Source organism: Corvus moneduloides, chromosome 6 (genome assembly GCF_009650955.1).
Source record: "Corvus moneduloides isolate bCorMon1 chromosome 6, bCorMon1.pri, whole genome shotgun sequence".
In the NCBI taxonomy this organism is placed as follows: domain Eukaryota; kingdom Metazoa; phylum Chordata; class Aves; order Passeriformes; family Corvidae; genus Corvus; species Corvus moneduloides.
Window position 1 is genome coordinate 34,362,680 of NC_045481.1, and position 20,550 is coordinate 34,383,229.

Below are 20,550 nucleotides of genomic sequence, written 5' to 3' on the forward strand. Positions count from 1 at the left end.
TAATCTGCCTGATCTGACATGGAACAAATGAACCATAGGATGGGTACAGGTGTTGGAGATATCCCAGGAGAACGCCTGAAAGTTCAAAACTGGGGACAGCAGGCCAAGACTGCACTGCTCTCTTTCACTGAGCTGAAAATAGGCAGAGCTCAGCCCTGTAGCCTCAGGACTCTCCCAAAGAAGGAATACTCATCCAGAACTGTATCATGGGCTCATTTCCTGCATGTGTCAGAAGTTTCCCTAGAGAAACCAAGTATTTCCATCTGCAAGATGGAGATAACAAACCTCCCTCATTTTCCATGGTCACTGTAAAGACAAACCTAGAAATATCACAGAAGCAGAGTGTCTCCACAGCAACAGTGGCAACCTGAATCCATAGGAAGGACTTACACACAGATCCAGAACAGAGAAAAACAAGTGTTATGAAAACCTGCAAGCCTTTCCGGGTCTTGGGTGACATATCTATAAAACACCTACCCATCTCTGCTAAAAAGACAAAAATCCTACGCAACTGCCTGCTTTCTGCATGATCTGCAAGTTCTTGAGGGCATCCCAGATGCTGCCTGCACGGGTCTCTACACAGTGATGCACACGCTTCCAGCCAGAGCATCCAGCTATGTAGGGTGCACAAACAGAAGCTTGGAAGCCCTGAACACTGGAGCCTCTGGGGTCTTTGTCCTGTGTTGGGGACTGCGCTTGGCTTTGACCCATGCAATGTCCTCCAGCAACAGACCTTCTCCAGCAGCTCTGAAACAAGCTAAACACAAATAGCTGCTATGCTTCAATTCAGACTTTTCTTCATTTGAGAAGGAAACATCTTAATTAATTTGTTTCTGCCACTGCTCAAAGTTTTCCTCAACTCATGAGAACCAGGAGAAAAGCAGGATGACCTGACCAATAATGCCAAGTGGGATTCAGGTTTGGCAGCCTGGTGTGAAGACAGGATTTAAATCCAGGGTAAAGGCCTACTACATCCCATTTTTAACTCAATGGTTTATTCTACAAGAACACTAGGGCACAGGGAAATGACATGCAGCTATGAAAGAAAGGCAAGGGCTAAGCACAGCTTGGGCCCAGAAAAATCAGATGGTTCCTTTACCTTCTGCTCCAATAGATACTAGCTTGACTCCTTTGCTGGCAATGAAATCCAAGGCCTTGTTCACGTTGGATATTTTGTGCACTCGCATTTTGCCTCTTTCAGGCTTAGCCAGACGTTCACCTAATAAGAAAAGAGGGGGAAAAAAAAGTATTAGAAAATAACTCTGAACCTGTTCTTCCCTGGTGCATGTTTCCTGGGGTGTGGCTCCCACTGCTCAGCCTGGCAGAGAGTAGACTTCCCTGCATCCTTTCAGGACAGCCACGCTCACTGTTTAAGCACCTCTAGAAAGAACCAGACAGAAAAATATCTTTTTGATGCATCACAGGTAAGTTGGTTACAGAGAACCTGTCAAGTCCTTTGCAGAGTAGGTTTGCATCAGAGGTGAAAAAAGTGAAAAAGTGAAAAAGTCTGTTAAAACCCCACTGAGCTAGGCAGTGGAACCAACATCCTCCAGACACAGATAACAAGGCCTGGAAAGAGCACAAACTCCCCTTCCCGACAAAGACAGGCGAGGAGCTCTCCTCCAGCATTTGCAACACCCAACTTACAAACCAAATCTCTCCCTGGAACTACCTACAGTCAAATATGAGGGTGATCTTGTACCTTGCCTTTTCATTCCCCCAGCCAAGATTCAAATCTCTTACCTTTCTAGTCTCTCCACTGAATGGCCAAATGTAGCAGGAAATAAAATTACTTCTTTGGCAAAGTGGCTTTATAACTGTAAGGACTGTCACCTCAACTCCTTTCCATTAAGTCTGATGTAATTCTGACTCTATACTAGGTCTTTTACACAGGTGCATTTGAAATGTTTATACAGAGGCACAGAGAAGGCAGCAGCCTAGCCCTGAGGTAAGAACAGGTCAGTATCCAATAGAAATCAGTCTTAGGATAACACCCAGCTCCTGACTGCAACAAAGCTGGTCGATTCCGACCTTATTTATTTGAAAGAGGTGCATTAAGTGCAGTCACGTCCTTCTTGATAGGCTGCTTGTAACTACACTCACAGTCTACTTTTACTAACAATAATCCAAACACTCAGAGTAAGCAAATTAAAGCTTGGACAGGTGGACTTTTCAAAGAAACCTCAACTAGAAATACAATTAGATGGGATTTCAGGAACCACCTGTATGTGACACAACATTTTAAGCGAAGACAACATCTGCTTCCAGATCACAAGCTGCAGAATACAAAAACAATCTAAAGAAAATCCAAGTAGGTTTTGTACTTAAAAAAAGTTATAACTAAAAGGAGATCAAATGGGCAAGTCTAGGCAAGTAATTACTCACCTGACCTATTCAGTTCCAAAAGTCTCCTGCTATATCTTGAACTAAATATTTAAGCCAATGCAAGCTGACTCAAACCCTTTATTTTAGGCTTAAGTGTGAGAAAGAAAAGTACTTGGCTTGTTTCCTAACACAGGCATGAGGAAAAGCTAAAACAGAGAAGAGAATACTATCTCCATAACCATGTCCTCCAAAGGAAAAAGTCTAGAAATGACAATCCTTTAAAAAGTGTTTCAGTAGTTACTGTATGCTGGTGTCATTACCTCTCACGCTTAAGGACAAAACCAGATTCAGTTTTAAAAGGAAACACTGATGTCTGACAATTTAAGTAAAAAGGTGTATTTATGGCATTACTTCCTTTGTAAGATTAAAAAAACCCAGCTCTTTTGCTTTAATGGAACCTCAAGTACATGTCACAGTACACTGCTTTCTTTTTCCACTTGGATAATGCTAGTCTTTCTAAAGAAAAGTTGAAGCATTTTGTGTGACAGTTATTTGTGACAGTTTCACAACGACATTTTTACATGTAATTTTACGATAGACTTAAGCAGTCTTACGCAGCCAAATGTCAACAAATGGGTTAAGCCAGCTAAAAACCAGCCATTTTCTTCAGTTCGTGTGACTGTAAACTAGCCTTGCAATAAGAAAAATAAAGACAGGTGATTAGGTTTCAGCTGGAATAGCAAGCTGATCCAATTCACCTTGTGGCTGCATGTGCAATGCCAGTGCAGTGGAGAACATCTGAACTGCTCTCCCCGGGGCTGGGGACAGCAGGATTGTTCCCCCTGACAGCCATGAGATCCTCAAGCAATTGATGGTGATTGCAAACCTCTCCCTGCTTAGAATCCTTTCTTTGGGAACTTTTTAGCTTTCAAAACCCAACTGCTATTCCTTCAGACTTGGACTTTATTACAGATTTAGATTTCCAGAAAAACGCATCATCTGGTGCCATGCCATACATTATTAATGATGTAGACTGTTAAAAGGAAGCCTGCTAGAAATATGTTCTACTTTGAGCTATTTCCATCACTGGTTTTATTTCTCAGAACTTCTAGCTGAGACAATGAAAATCATCTGCTCACTTCTCACTCTGATTCTCATATACTAGCCCAAGGCTGTGCTTTGAAAGCCAAACAATGCAAGGATGTGTTGGCATAGAAGTTGTTCACTGCAAATTTGTTTAGGAAAAATTTCAATTAGTGCCTCTGTCTCTTCAAAGGGAATAAAAAGCACCTTACAATTTTATTTTAAAAGCACTAAACCTGAGTTTAGCCTTTTTCAGTCTTGCAGTAGATTTTTAAAACAGTTTTGTCAGGGAAGGAAACACAAAGTGAAAAATGAAAGTGTATCTTTTCGGGCAGTTTTTAAGGCGAGCTGCAGTTGTTACTTCCAGCCACAGAGGCCAACCAGAGAAGACCCGCAATGAGGAAGTCCCAGGACAGGCCATGGAACTTCGCCCACTACACAGTGACTAGGGAAACAAGGGTCTCTGGTGGGGCTGAAAGGGGAGCTGTCAGCAGCACAGCTCACCTCCAGAAGGTACCACACTGAGTAAAACTGAAGCATTCTCCTCTTGCAGACCATCATTGCTTCCCATACTTTGGGAAACTGCACTGGATGGGAAAACTGCTTCCTACTTGCCCTAGCTGCTCAGCAGCAACATGTTCCCAAGGGTACAGGTTTCCCACAGTCTCACTGGCAGTCTCTCTTCCACCGTAGGGTCTCCAGTAGCTCCCCTGATGCAGGCTCCATCCCTCCTGCCATGGCACAGAGTGGCAGCAGCCATTCTCCAGCAGGGACAGAGAGACATAGTGCTCCCTCAGTCCCACGCATCCCAGCCAGGCAGACAGGTGGAGGAGGCACTCGGCTCCATGTGGCTCTCAGCCAAGCCGACCCAGCACTCTCATGGCCGAAAGCTCTTATGGCCATCATCCTCTGGGTTAGAGGAGATCAGCCTGCCACAGACTAACCCTGCCCATGGCAAATTCCCAATCAGCAGCTCTGCAGTCCCCCAAAATACGTGACGAGGAAGGTGTGAGCCAAGAGTTGAAAGGAAAGGCCAGAAGCTGGAACTGAAGGGCTAACAGCCACCCAGAGACTCACCATTTAGGCAGATGATGAGTAGGAACCATGGCAAAAACATACAGGTGAGCCCTTGCCAAACAATCAGGAGACACGCTGCTCCCCATATGGGCGGCTACTTCCCCAGCTCCAGACCTAAGGGATTGCTAGTGGAGCTGGCAGCTGGAAGAAGGCTCTGTATGAGCAGTGGGGCTCAGAATGGGTAATGGAACTGCAATGATGGAAGTGAAATGGGGAAAAAATGTGCCACGTTTCTCTTTTTCTGTCACTGCACTTAGGAGAACTGCAGTTCTGGCTTCTGCTGTCTCTAGGGCAAGGATGCTCAGTCTTAAGTGTGTGAAGGACTATGGTCTCTAGTGGGATGCAGTCCCCAGCTGTCCCCATGTCTTTGCCCACTCGTCATGCAGCAGCAGGCTTCAGGCAGAGCTGCTCTGCACTGGGACAGGTACGTGCCATGCCCACACCACTGCAATTGGAAGCTGCTAGCTTCTTCCCAAACTCAGGTGGATCTGACAGGCCCTGCCAGTGGGCTACCAAAGGGACAACAAGAGAGGAAGAATGGGAGATGATGCAAGGAAATTAAGCAGCATGAGATACAAGACCCCCTGCTTTAGCACCAAGCCTCATCTGCCTTCTCCTACACATCCTTCTCTCCCCCCATCTTCCAGTCCAGTGATTAGAAGCTAAGCCACCAAGGCCCATCTGCCCCAATGTCCAGGCTGCAGCCCTGCCTCTGTGAGGGAACATAAATACAGAAGACAAACTAACAGGACTCTGCTACCTCATTTCTTACAGGCACTGCACACTGCAAAGTTCTTACAATGTTTTAAACTCTGATCCCTCCAACCCACCAGTATGGGCAAACCCCCTGAGATTCCATTCTATATTCATAATTTCTGACAAACACTGACAATAAACTGACAGAATCTTTCCATAAAATGGAGAAAAAGGAAGGTAAGGAAAGAAAAGAGGGACATAGGAAAGGCAATGTGAGTGCTTCTATCACGGCCATTTTATTGGAAAATGTACCAAGGTCAGGAATGCAAGTCACTGGGTTGCTGTAACTGGCTTAAAAGCCATCAAAACAAAGTCTGTGAGCTGGGGGTGAACAACCCCAGTTTGAAAAATACAGTCTTGCCCTCTTTCAATCCATCCTACAACACTTTACTAAGGTATTTATTCCTACTAAGGCATATCAAAAGGGATTACTGCTTATATGAAACAATCCCTGGGAGATATCTGTCTAGCAGTGGGACACTTGTGACACAGAGTAAAAACAAATCTGACCTAACTTGTTCATGCCACTGCTTTTATTTCAGACTATTATAGGATTATGCTTTTCTTTGGGATGTTTTTTTCCCCCCATGAAGATTTGAGCACTGAGCTCAGATTGAAACTAGAATGGAAAAACTTCAGTCATGGCTGAAACTGAATGACACAGAAGATTTACTGGTTTGACTCCTTTCTTCCAGTAATTTCTATCGTACTCCCACTGCCATGTGGCTTTGGTGTGATTTGCCAGTGCAGCATTCCCACACTTCCCAGAGCTGCTTCATCAGCCCTGCCAAACAGTAAGAGCCACTGCCTGGATCTTCACAGGAGGCTGTGCATTCCTGACAGGCCGAGAAAAGCCAAGAAGCCAGAGCAGGAATGCAACAGGCAGCCTGCACAAGCCATGAGCTTTGGAGTACATTCCAAAATGGTCATTGCTAGAGACATATATTTATTAGGCAGAAATTTGTTCTGAACCAGGAAGCAGCTGTTCTTACATTCCAGCAAAAACTGCAGCATTACAGCCCTTGCAGTCAGTATCCTACATGGACAGCACCACACAGAACCTCTCTCACCTGAAATGACTTCCAGAAGTAACATGAGTTTAAGACCATCCCTGAAATCTTCCTCTATGTTCTCAATCTGTGTCCCAGCCTTGCGGAGGTGAGAATTACACCATGCTGTAAATGTCTAAAATATAGGAAAGAAAAAAAAAAAAAAAAGCAGTCAGTAATCTTCCCACAAACCAAACAACAGTTCCCAACCAAAGCAGTGTTGCTAGGTACCATGACAAATGCTCGTTAGGTTATCACCTCTCCATCCAATGTCCTTGTGGAGCACAAGCATTTGTACCTCTAAACATCCAAAGAAGTTGCAAAGTGTTTCTGTAGCAGAGGGAATTGAGACAGTCATTTTACAGCTCTAGCACATCTGATGTACTGGAGAGGCTTCTCATTTTCTGTTTGGCTTAGAATACCTTGAAACTGATTTTAAAGTATGCTAAGTGCTCAGATTGCTAAGGACTTCCAGTGGTATTAGATGACACATATTAATATAAAGGAGAACAGGGAACAGCATTCCAGATGATCTTGTCTCTAGAGATGTGCTTGAGAACAAACAAGAACCATTCTTCAACTGCCTCCGGTCTACTCCAGCAGCCCTTAAGACACTGAAGAACAGCATGCTGACCCCCTTAGCCACATAAATCACATTCCAGGAGTGTCTGTCCTGCTGCCTCCATTCTCATTGACTAGCTGCTAAGTAGACCTCCCTCCCCTTTGATTGTCCCACCTTTCCTCCCCCACAACATGGAGGAGTAAATACTTTCTGAATAAGGATAATATCACCCATCTCAGCAGAAGTGCAGGTCCTAGAAAGGATGTAAGTAACCATTACTTAGAGACACTACTGTCTAGCACAGCCCCAAACTCCCACTACTTGAGAGCCTCCGGCAGAAGCATCACTGCAGCCATCTCACTAATAAAAATCACAGCCACTCTGTAACTAGTGATACAATGCACCACCACTGGAATGATGAGTCTGAAGTGCAGGACAGACTGAGGCCCAAACTACAATACAGTCAGTACTATGCAAGCTAAACATAACTCATTTTTGAAAGCACCTTCTGACCTCAAGTAGTCAGGATAAAAGTATCTCTCATATGAAAGAAATCAATTTCACTACAACAGACGACAGCACATTTTCTGTGGGTGCAATCTGTAAGCCCATGCTCTGAACAATGGGCATGTGGGGGACTGACAGGGGAGAGACCATCTCTTCCAAGAGATGTGACAGAAGGGGTTATCTCAAAAGAGTACCATGTCAACTGGTCTGAAAGAGAAAAGTTTGATGGTCAAAACACAAGAAGCAAATATGAAACACCTCAGACACCTCTGCGTGGCATAGACTTAAACAGGTGAATCAAAGAGCTCAATCTCATCTGAAGAAGCAGAAGCCGTTTGACACAAAACTACTGTTTGAAGAGTAAATGGTAGCAACCAGGAGGACAAGGTTTGTTCAAGTGCTAATGAGTGTGTTTCCCAGTGTTTGAATAGCAAACCAAGTAAACCCTTTCCTTTGTACAACCTGATAAACCCTCAGTCACTCTCTAAATAGAAGGGTGAGGTTACTCACAAATGAATGTACCCAAAATCTCAGTGCTACCACAAGTAAAGTCTTCCCCCCCTCTCCCAGATCTGGTCCAATTCAACTCACTGACCCAGCAAAGAAAATTGTTTACTTTCTTAAAGGTCTCCTGCTCAGTAGTGCACGGAGGCAGTTCAGCAGCATCTAACAAGCCTCTACAAGAGAAAATTTGGCATACAAGGGCCAAGCAGGAGGGTGGAGTGGACCACAGAAGCCATGCCATTTTAGGCTGCTGGGGAACCACAGAAGGAAGGACTCATCTAATACTGAAGCACAGCATGCCAAAAATTTAGAAATGCTTCACTATTACTTATAGCATGCACAGGATTTCAAAAGAAAGATTATCCCAAAGGGCAACAGGATTGTTCTGAGTGGTCTCAACGCTGGGCTTTCACTGCTAACCTGCTCTTATTTGAGTTCACCACACCACAAACAGTGTGGCAGAATCTTTCCTTGGAAAAAGCATTGCTCAACAGCTGCAGAGCTTTCCACTGCTGCACTCTGGCCTTGTTCTCCACTGGGACTGTGGAATGGAGCAGGATAACAGCACAGCTGTAAATACTTTTATGGCAATGGTCCTTTGGACGGATGCATGTATTGTGAAAGTCTGTGATCTTTTTTCAAAAATAGCCTGGTTTCCTTCCAGATTTGGAAGCTTGGAAAAAAGAAGAGTAAGTAATTAAGCACCTTTTATTGCTTTTTATTGTTAACCCCCTGAGAAATAAAAGGTGGTGGGTTTTTTTCAAATAAGAGTGGTTTTATTTGGAAAAGGGCCCTGTATCCTGAAGTACGTTCTTTTGGCTCTACTTCCTTCATGCTACTGCCTGAGCTGTGTTACAAGAGAGGTTAATTTTATTTGGCTCCCTTTTGCAGCCAGGCTACTTCACTCCTCCAGAAAGGCAAATGACAGCAGAGATGCTTTCAAATGGTACATCATCATCATCACATATCAAAGTATGCGAGCAACTTATGTCAGAAAGGTTGTGGCTGCCCATGAACCTCCTTCTCATATCTGGAAAGCAGAAAAAGCGAGATACCTTGAGCTAGTGCCTGGCCCTGGGTGACATTACAAAACTGGTGTTGATTTGAGGAGGAAGCCTGAGATCTAACTCACAGGCCACAAACCTGCACTTTTATTTCTTCTCTGACTTCTCTGAAATAATTTCAGTTTTGTTTTCCATCAGCTCAAAGCAGATCAGACATCTCTGCTTTAAATCACTGATAATCCCAATAGAGCTCAACAGGGCATCCCTCTGCATGGTTTGAGGGTGGAAGAGGGCCACCAGTTCTACACTTCCAAGAAACACAGATGAACTTAAATGCAAACTACAAATCTTCTAAACTTTTCCTTATTATAAAGTCTGGCAGGGTAACTAGATCAGTGAGAGTATTTTTATTGCTGCAAGAGTCACCCAGGGCTTGGTAGGAAACAAAGTCCCAGAGTCAGCACCAACTTCTCAAATGGAACCATCTCCATCTCATCATGGCCTCAGACAGGCTGAAGTGACACAATTCTGCAAAACACTGCCATTACCCATGAGTGGCGGAGTGGACACTTCAGCTTCTCAAGAACATGGACCATGAAGGGTGAATAGATAGAGCACACGCAGTTTCCATGAAACAATTCCCAGATGTGCAGACATTTTCTCAAGGCATTCTTCAGGTCCTACATGAACTCCAACAAGCATAATGCTATGAGCAGCACATTAGCATAGTGAACAGCAACAACTAATATCCCAGTGTAGATGCATTAGGCCATTTTACAAGAAAGCAGGATTATGAATGCTTTTAATAACTGCAGTGGGACTCACAAACTATATTCACCACAGATCAACCCAGAGCAGTATCTATCAAAACACAATCATCAGAAAACAGCTTTATGTTGCATTTACTGCATATACCGCAGAGCAGTAAAATATCTTCTTACTTCAGAGTAGTAAACTGGAAAGAGATCTGACAGATATGAGAAGCCCAGACAAATGCGCCAGAAAAGTAAAGGGAAGCAAGAGAAGGGAGAGCTGAAATTTTTGCTGTCCACTGGGTCTTGCAATCCCGGCAGTCTTGTTTAGAGCCGTTTTTACTGACTTGGCTTCATGCACCTGCACAGGATCCTTTTTGTTATTCTAGGAAACCTACTGAAGCCTCCCACTCACCCCATCTACCTTCTGGGCAACACAGCCGCTCCTCCCCACGCCTTGAGTCACAGCTACTGGTGGCACTTGGCTCGGGGCGGATACTAAGCCCCGCTGTGCTGCCTGTCACCAGCAAACAAGTTTTTGGAAGTGGAAAGGGCTGTCAAGAGCAGCCATCCACCTTTCTGTTGCAGGCCTGGCCCTGGGAGCAGCCAGGCAAGGAAGAAAACACCAAAAAACACCACACCTGCATTTGTTGGGGTGAGGCGACTTGCACCCCAGTTCAGAGGGCAAAAATACACTGCCAGGTGGGAAGCTGCTCGGAAGCAGCAGATGTTCTTCCTTGCTGTCTGCAGACACAGAAGTCTGGAGATTATTCTCCTGCTTACTTCTAACTCCCTGTCCCAAAGACAAGAAAACAAATAGTCTGTTAATCTTGAGGCTTATGGAAATTTCAGAGCCGGAAAACTACTTACTGTTAAATAATAGCACAGAAACCTCACACCATAAATTTTCTCTGGCAACTGCACAAGAGGTGCAAACAGAGCTGTATTTCTTGGCCCTTGGATCTTTCCATATATTGTACTCCTAGTTTCATTTTTGGACACAACAGATTGCCAGGACACCCCTGCAGGTCTGTCTCTTTTTCACTGTTCACTATGGAGGATGCCTAATGAAGGAGCAACTGTGTATTTGCATGTACATGGATGCATTTCTCATCATTGCTCTCTGTACTCGCTGCTCCCAACCTAGTTAAGATTTGTAGCTGTTTTTTTTTTTTTTTTCCTTTTTACACCCCAGCCTGATCAGCAAGATCCCAGACATCAAGATCACCTCCTGCAATTTGGCTGCTGGGTGCTGAATGAACACCAACACGTTCATATTCTACCACAATATAACGTGTCGGATAATAAAGAGAATAACAAATGTTCCTAAAGCAAATAAATATGATTAACTGTTCTGCTGCCTCAGCATATTTGCTGTTGGGGTATCCTCTACAAGCCTACCTGCATACCTATTTTAACAGGCATGCACACTCTTTTTCTTGACACAATACAAAAAAATCCTTGCTTCTTCACTGTATTAACCCTTTCCTGGTCACAAGCTAATTAAAACAAGAGCCCGGTGATAGCTAGTCCTGCAAGCAAAACTCTAATGAGATTCAGCTAGGTCCTTCCAGATATCTCTCAGCCATGTCAACTGCAAACCTACCCATACCACTTAAGTGTGCATACACACTGCACTCTCTGGTATTCTTTGCACTTCCTCAACATTTGCTTTTGTTCCTGAAAGCCAATAACCTTTCCCCTCCACACTGTTATTTCCAATCTGAGTACCTTTCTGGTACCAAAGTGGTTCAGGCAGAATTCCTGAAACCTAGGGAAGCAGGACAGTATGTCAACATTTTAAAGAATGTTTCTGCCTGGAAAGCAGCAACAGCACCACGATATCACTCAGAGCCAATCTAGAGAGCTCTTTGCTCAAAGCAAGCAGGCATAAGGCACTTCGGCTGCTGAGCAATTCTAGCAGTGTAAATGTTGAAGCTACCACAACCACATAAATGACAGATACAAAGAAAAAATAAACAGGCAGTTTCATCTCTTTGTGGCTGTGACATTCCAGCTTTATCTGACCTTTCCAGATGCTCTTTACTTCTCTCCTTGCTAAATCACTCTCCACACAGCCCTGCTTTCCATGGGTGAATGTAAACTTTCTGACACGGCCAAGAGACTGCCATATTTGTGTAACAGCCCTGGAGAAGCCGTAACTGAGCCAGAGCAGTGCTGCTTGCCTCTTTTCTGACAGGAGAAAGGTCTGGCTTAAGCAAAAGAATTCACTGGAGCACTGCCTCTCCAGACCACCACCACTGGGCTCAAAGGGAGGCAGTGTTCACAGTCACCAAGACACCCTCCTTCCTTGTGTTTATGCTGGGGGATGAATTTTAATTAGATATTTCAACACAGCTCTGCTGTTGAGATGTGTCCACAAAGATTTGGCTGCTGGTAAGAAGGGGATGGAGCTGCTAGCACACAAATCTCAGTTTAGTAGCAGAGTTTTATGCTGTCTACACATGTTCTCTGCAAAGGGAGGTCTTGAGTGGGCTGAAAGCTATGGGTGCTAGCCCAGGCTTTCTTCTAGTGTTGTAGGAGAAATGACAGCAGTACTCCCTTTCCACTCACCAGAAAAGAAAGCAGGATATTCAAACAGTACTTCATACATAGGTGAAAAACAGAATCAATTTACCCAGCTGCACGTGCTGCACTTCTGCTAGTCATGTAGTTAGCAGTGCACCTGGGCTTCTGACTGCACAGCCGGGCTGCATTCTCTGCTTGGCCTGAACGCAAACCCTCCGTGGCTCCTGCGTACTGCAACGCCATACATTCCTTACAGGACTGCTGGGGCAGATCAGCTAATTCTTGCAACAACTTCTACAGCCGAGTCCATGCTGCAAGGAATTTTATTTAAATAAAATTATCTGAAACAAGGACTAACGCAATCATCTAATAACAGCTAATAGTTTATTATAGCAGGCAGAAAACTGCTCCACACATAGCTTTTTTTAAGCAATAGGATTACTAATAAAGGAGTCCAGCTGCCCCATAAAGGGATCCTTTCCACCTTAGTAGTCTGGAAGCTGAACATACTGTATCAATTAAGGAGGATGCTAACCCACAGCCACCACAAATATCTCTCCCTTGCTCCTTGAACAGACTAGGCCATCATCAACTTACTAATTGGAAGGATTTGGCTGGGTAGGCCATGAAAAATAAAGCTCAACAATCCATTCCAGTTTCCCTTCACTCAGTACTAACTCATTACCAGCATTACCTCCCAGGGTCTCATGTGATTTTTCCCTTTCCTAATGCTACTGCTCTGAGTCCTCCTTTCACACCTTAAAGCACTTGGAAGAAATGCTGGGGTCTTGTGGGTGGCTGCTTAACACCCTCCCCACACTCAACACAGACTCAATTATCAGGCTTGGTTGCAGCTTTTTTTCTGCACAAGTCTGTGATATAAGCTGACAAAGAGGTACTCATTTAATTGGGGAGTAATTACAAAGTAATCCTAGATCCTGTCAACACCCTGGCACAAGAAAGGCCATGGCTGGTCATAACAGATCACACCAACAACCCTAGTGAAGAAAGCTGGGTATTAAAAAGGCTGTCCATGAGGTACAACTGGCCCATTGAATATTTTGTTTGCCCATGTGCTGCAAGTGGCAGAAGCTTTAAACACATACATATTACTGGTTTTCAATAGTGATGGAGGAAGTGCAGACCTACTGCATCCCTACTTCTGTATACTACACCTCTTGGATTACTCCTCGGTGTATTTGGACGTCTGCTAGAGTGCCCAAAAATACTCAAAAATAGTTGTCCTCTCCCCACAGGGGAGCTCTAGGTATTGCAGATCCTCTACACAAACTTTGTCACAAGTACAGGGAACCACTCAAAGCTCTTTTTATTTGAGCGTGAATTAAGAGAAAAGTCACCATTTGCCATACTCCCCAATCTCATCTTCTAACCTGAAATACCTTCACTGCATGTTGCTTTGCATTTGAAGCCACATTACAATTTTGAAAAAAAGAAAGGCACTTGATAAACCTTTTGGTATTTATGTTCCAAATCCAGTCCCCAGGACACAGAGGTAGTTCAAAGAGCTTGGTTTGTGTTGACAAGTTACACTATCAGCAGCTGACCTCTAAAGAATTACAGGTATGATGCTCAATGAGATGGATGCTGCACAGTGAAGAGCTTTGCTTTCCAATAGAGTTGGCCTTTTAGAAAGGCTGAAGGAATTAAATGGATATTCAGAAGGAATCATTACAGACACTCAGCACAATTTCACCAACTCCGCACAAAAGAGTTTAGTACCACTAGCGTCAGTGCTAATGTCCTGTTCTGGCTTAATTGCAGCTGCTGAGTTCCAAGCTGGAAAACAAAATAGAGAGCACACTACTTCTCAAGTGCTATGCCCTGAAAATAGGAGGTATCATTACACTGTACTGTGCAGTACCAGCATGTGCTCAAAGAGCCATTTGGTGGCTTCAGGACTTACTGAAGGTGAAAAGGCAAATTGTAAGTCTACTTGCATTTACCAACCCCAGGGCACAGCCCCTGCAATTTGGAAACACAGAACTCAGTCACTACTTCTTAGCCACTTTCCAAAACCCATCTCTGCAGCTCAGGATGAGAACAATACTACAGCAGTAAGAGCTCCATCCCTAAGCATAACGGCGTAAGCTGGCTTGGATCCCACTGGTGGTATGAAGTTCTCCACTGAAGTCTCTTTGTCCAGAGGAGCTAGGAACTGCAGCATAGAGATAATAAACTCTTCTGACAGCCAGTTCATCCTTTTGGACACTGGCAATGAATCAGCAACACATCACTTGCAAGAAGCACCACGTAAATTCAGTGCAGGAGTTTTTATTTTTGCTCAGTGGCATAGAGTTCTCAGTGTCTTGCTTAGTTTTTAATTCTCATATCCTGGAAGACAGGACAAAAGAAGAAAACCAAAAGTCTTTCCACATTGGTTTCCCACTGGTGTGGTATTAACTGCTTTGGAGCCAGAACATGCCCTTTTATTAGCTAACAACAGGCTAAAGTGGCAAGGGCAGAAATCTTAATCCAGCACACTTCCTGTCCAACACAGGGTAAGTATTTGTTCTCCTCTACATTTGTGCCTCTGGAGCCTTTAACTCCACTTCTGCTACAGAACTGCACCATTTCAAGAAGAATCTGCTTCTGGTATTTGAAAGCTACTGACCATTAAATCAGTGAGTTGGTTAGCATTTCAGATCAGTAAAGTATAAGATCTCTTGATCCCTGAGTTACCAAAGAGCACTGAGAGCTAGGAAAACACAAGAAGCCTTCGAACATGCAAAAACTACAAAAATCCCCTCAAAACTATACAAGGATATCAACTAGCTAGAAGTAAGGTCTTTAAGAGTTTATCATGAAGTTCAGACTGCAAGACTCTTCATTATACTCTTCTCTCTCCTATGAAATCAGCTCATAAATGTCAACTTGCTTCAAGCTCTCTCACAACAAAAATTAAACAGAGCTTGTCTCTGCATTTTATATGCTGAATTTCCCAAATGCTTTATAGCATTTGAAAATATACTGGAAGAAATTACTTTACTGCACTAGGATGAAACTATTTATAGACTGAAAAGTGGCAACAAACCACTGAAAGCCAGACTGTTCAATTCATGGAAGCTGAACTCCAACTGCTCAGCACAGGACTGGGCCAAGACACCACGATGAAAACCTGCACGAGCAGCCTTATGTTCCTGATGGCAGGCCCACACTTTACATCTCGCCATCCAGGTTTATCCAGACCCAGTACTGATTTCACTGTGAAGGTGAGGTGTCACCCACCTGGTCCCAGGAAGAGGCTGGGGGGAAGACAGAGAACACCTGGCACTGTAACACAAAGCAGGACATGCAGCTCTGCTCCAGCTCTGGCCTATCTGAGAGCACGGACCAAAGGTACAAGACATCTTTCAACTCAAAGGAGGTCAGGAAGCACCTTCCCTCTGGTGGATTCACAGGCAGACAATGCTCCAATGAAGATTTGTCTTGCTTCTGCCATGAAGGTGTATGTGTGGGGCCTATCAGTTTATACTGAGTCCACAGAGCCAGCAGTGCAGGAGCTGATCTGGCTGAAAGCCCTTCTGCAGTGTAGGGGCTGCCCAGAACTTCCTGGGAGGATTCACAGGTGGTGTTTTTTCTGTGGCTCTTCTTTGGCTGTTTACTTTGCTGATGAACAGGAAGAGAGGGAGAGGAGGTTACAGATCCATTTATCCAGGCTTTCTAAATAAAGAGCTACATAAACAGGCTGAATAATTGAAACAACTTAATGTATTTGCCCACTGCTCTGTATGGATGCTGCAAAATTAGCACAAAGCATTGGCAGAAGTTTAGGGACGCTGCAGCTCTGGAACATAGAAAAAACTTGAAATAATCTGGTTTTCTAAGGGATGATGGCAAATGTTTCGGATAAAAGAAATGATAGCTGCATTTCTAGCAAGAAAGAGCCTCCAAAACAGTATTTGGCATGAAGCCTTGGAGCTCCCCGTCAAAGAGCAAGGAATCAGGATACCTGTATCCAACAGAAAGCTACATAGCAGCACAGATGTACTATGTATTTGGGCTTCACTCTCATCACCAGTAACATCAACTCTTGGATAAAACATACAGAAAAAATGTAAGATTTTTGGATACATTTGTCCCCTTGGTCATCATCACTGTCCCTGACACAATGTGCTGTCAGCATTCAGAGCTCTCACACTCATTTGCAACTGTGAAACACATAATTCCCAGTTCCAGGGGGGTTATTCCCAGCTCCGGAAGAGTCGCTTTTTGAATAAGGTCCGTAATTGGTAGTATCATTCACCTGAAATGGGGTTTTTCCAAAATTAGGAAAATAGCTCCTGGGACAAGATGACTGTGATTCACATGTGCTACCAAAGAAGTAAGGGTCCTGAAGGATCTTACTGTGCTAGGAACTACCATACACAGGGCTAAAAGCTGCTCTGTGCTCCAAAGCACTTCAATGTGAGACTCAAGATGAGGGTGGAAACCAGTAGGCAGTGTTAGTCAGAGTGCTTGGCAGTGGTCTAAGCACACCCACCACCTAGCTCTTGTCATTTTCTATATCAAGATCGTAGTAAACTAAAGAGAAACTTGATCCACAAAAAGACTGATCCTATCTGAAAAAAGAACAAACAGTTCACAACCCCTACAAGCTACACAAATGTATCTGAACTGTAGCCTCCTATGCAAGACCTCAGGACTGAATCTCCCCCACACTCCAACGTTTGGAGCCATCACCTTGGTCTCAATAGCTACATCCTGCTGCCATGGTGCACTTCCCTCTAGTTTGGTCCATGCAGTTGGTGCTGCCAGCCTAATGCAGGGGAAACAACGTGCCAGTCTACAGCAGATCACACCTAAGCAAGCAAGGCAGCACAAACGAGAGCAAGAAAGCAATTGAAAATGCAACAAGCACACAGTTGGCATCAGGGGCTGATACAAGTGCGGGCTGACATCTCCCTGTAGAGGTAAGAATGGGAGAGGTGAAATAGGGCCTTGAAAACAAAGGTAGGTACCTCATATTTAATGAGGTGAAGAAAGGGATGCTACTGAAGAGACATGAACCGAAGGGCATGTTTAAAAGTGATGGATGACAAAAATTATTGCTGCAGCTCTTTGGGTGAGTATGATTGGATTGCTTCATGGAGGTCAGAAAAAAAAGAATGTTGCCATTACTCAACCATAAGATAATTGAGAGCCTGTGTGAGAGCTGCATGGGAGATTCATCAGCCATTCTGGAATAAATAAAATGTCAGGTCAGAGTAGGGAATGTCACATCTATTGTTGGATGAAATGATTTAACTGATCTGGGTGAAGATGAGATACTGAACGTTTACATAAAGACACTGTAAAAAAGTCTCACTGATAACCCATGTGAGCAGTAAGTGTCTTCTAAAATGCAAATACATAACTGAGCCTTGGGAACTCTGAAAAGGGACCACCTGGGCAACCCTTCTTCCTCCCACCTCCACCCCTGCAACACAGAACAACAGAGAGACTGAGAAGGTGGAACTGCTCCTCCATCTACCCCCAAGCAGATGTGCTCCTTTCATTCACACAAACAGAGCAGCAGGAATTGTCACCTTTTACTGCTGTTGCCTCTGTAAAGCCAGCACAGACAACTGGAATGGGACTGACATCTACACCTTCTCATGCATGAAGAGAAGGTAAGTCTTTACTATGGCACAAGCCTGCCAATGTATCCACTCCGTGTCTAATTGAACCTCCAGGCCTTCAACACTGCACAGACAAGCAGTGTCAGAATGATCAGATCCTCAGTGAATTACTGGGAGTTGACCACAGGCATTTTGCCTCCCAGGCTTTAACTCTTAGGTGGGCTCACATATTTGCACAGTTGTAGGCTCAACAGTTTTTTCACTTACAGTTTAAATAACCAGCTTATAGTTTAAATGAAACCGCTAACAACAACAAAATTTGATATAGATCAGTGTCTCTGTGTCCTGTGGTTGTGGGGATGAGTATTTATTAAGGTAATGGCCATATTTAAAATTGAATTGCATTGAGACTTACTTTTAATTGGATACCGAAAGTGTGAAAGCTACTGTGGGTGCTGAGATTATGAAGATGGTCTTTTCTGGAATCTTAAGACATATTTTGTGCTTAGGCATGAATATGTCATCTAAGAGTAGAATACAACAGGATTTAAACACTCTACAATGACACTGAAGAGCAAGTAATTTCTCAGTATACATCACAGCCTGAGGAAGGGTCTAATTAGTGAGCATCTTCATGGACCTTAAGGCATCTGCATGCCACTGCAAGCTTCTAGCACTGACTTACCACCACATGCACTGTAAACAATGAGATCTCCTATCTTCATGCAGTAGATATAGTCCTGACTGGTACTGAGGTGTGCTTTGAGTGATCTGTGCCAAGTCTGTGGGTACACCTGGACAGCACAGTGAAAAACAGTGTAGAGTATCTAAGCCAAGGTGCCAGAAACACTGGTGGTAGTAAAGCACAGCTCAGCCATGGCTATCTAAGGTAGGAGCTGTAACAGGCATGGAGGGCACAGCCCCCCACAGAGATTAGTACCCAGCAAACATGGGAACTGAGGCTCAGTAGTGCAATGGAGCAAAGAAGGGGAGCTCACATCATGTCTTCCCAGTATGTTGTGTTCAGGCCAGGATGCAGGTCTTGAAACAAAGTAAGAAAAAAAGGACAGTTGAAGATTAAAAATGATGATAGGGCATAATTACAGCAGGAGTTTGGTTCCAGACTGCTGTGGTCCAATGTTTCAAACATCCTAAGAAACCAGCAATTGCATTAAGAGAGGTGGAGGCAATGCTGTTATGTTGGGAGGCTCACCCAACATAACACCTGGCTGAGGACAGCACAGCACCCTCCTGTGCATCCTTCAATTTGCTGTCTTTGCTCCAAACTCATGCTCCTTGGCCCTGCCCACAGCCTTTAAAAATTCAGGCTAGGAATCTAAGGACAATATACTTAACTTTAAGGAGATGCAATCTTTAAACACTTTCTTGATCTAATGAGTAAAGCCTCATATTTTTATCTATTTTTATCTTAATTATTTTGTCTTGAGACTGTTTATGTAGTTTAGCAAAGCAAGGAACACTATCTAAAGGAAGTCAGATGTGGGACTGATACCAAGGATTAAAAACAGAAGAGAAACATTCCAGTTTGTTGGGTATTTTTGTTTTCTTCTTTCTTTGATCTTTTATTCAACCTGAACCATTAGCAAAGGCAGTTCCAGTTCTTAGCAGCACAGTAGCTCTGAGCTAATATCTGTTAGTATTGTTTATTATTTTAAAAGGCTGTGCTACAGGGTTTATAGTCTAATTTTCCAAAACTTTTATGAAAAGGAGAAAAGGAAGCGAGACTTAAAGACACATTCACCAGGGATCTGCAATACTTAGGGAGAGTGTTGAGCTTATTAGAATAGCTGTCCTAGGTAAAGCCTGGGAAAGGCAGTCAGCAAACTTTCTGGACTTAACCCAAATGCTACCAAGGAGAATGTTTCCACTGACTGCTGGGAGTTGGGTTCAGGCCCTGCACTGTGGGGGAGAGTGGCAGAATGACAGAAAATGTCTGATGACTCTAACCAAGTCCAAAGGAGTCGTACGGAGCTGCTGTGTTATTTAAAAGCAGACACGCAGAACACTTTACCAGATACTATTGGGAAAAAATTGATCTCTTCTTAAACCTAGCAGCAAGATTTTCACCGTCCTGATGACAGGAAAACCTAAGGGAACATAGCAGGAAACACACTGCAGAAGGAACTGGGAGGAAAACACGGCTAACCAGCCAGTTCAGCCCATCAGGAAATGTTTACTCTTTTTATTTTTCCATGTCAAAATGCTGGAGGCTTCAAACTGTGTTCTCTGAGAGACAGAGAACAAAGGGACACAAGTCTCACTATCAATGCCTTAGGCAAACAGACATTGCCATTGACTGGTGAGGACTTGGGGACCAGCCCAGGTCTGCCTTCTCATAAAGTCATGCTCTCCACAGTCACCCTCTGAAAAGATGTGACAAGCCCAAACATAACCTATATTAGTAACACCACTCTACTGCATCTGGCTGGGGAAACTGGCACACAGGGCAGCCAGGAAAGCACGTGAAATACTTGAACGCAGGAGCTGGATCTGTAGCAACTCCAATGGCTGAGGACAGAGTGTGATTTAAGCCCTAGCCACAGACACATTCAAATTCTTGCATTTTCTCATTTCTAGGAGATGAGGTCAAAGAGCTCACCACAAGAGAGGACGAATGACGTAAACTGAATGGTGAGTGCCAGCGTTATGCTGGGGTTTTTTTTCTCACTGTGCTCCACACATATCCCAAGCCTTTCCATTTATAGGAAAGGCCATTGACGTAAAAGGTGCATTCTTCATTAGACCAGAGGAGGCATCATTCTGAGTATGAACACGTTAGCACTGTTGCCACAGCTCAGTTAA

General features: G+C 43.9%; 1 protein-coding gene across 6 annotated transcripts in view; it reads right to left on the reverse strand.

Annotated features, from left to right (window-relative positions):
- ACTN1 (actinin alpha 1) overlaps positions 1 to 20,550 on the reverse strand; it is an 87,428-nt gene that overhangs the window by 39,986 nt on the left and 26,892 nt on the right. For all 6 annotated transcript variants that reach the window (XM_032112679.1, XM_032112677.1, XM_032112680.1 and 3 more), the window contains exons 2-3: positions 6,312 to 6,426; positions 1,100 to 1,219 (exon numbers count right to left, since the gene is read on the reverse strand). In XM_032112679.1, the coding sequence (XP_031968570.1) occupies positions 1,100 to 1,219; positions 6,312 to 6,426 (235 nt within the window). The remainder of the gene's footprint in view (positions 1 to 1,099; positions 1,220 to 6,311; positions 6,427 to 20,550) is intronic.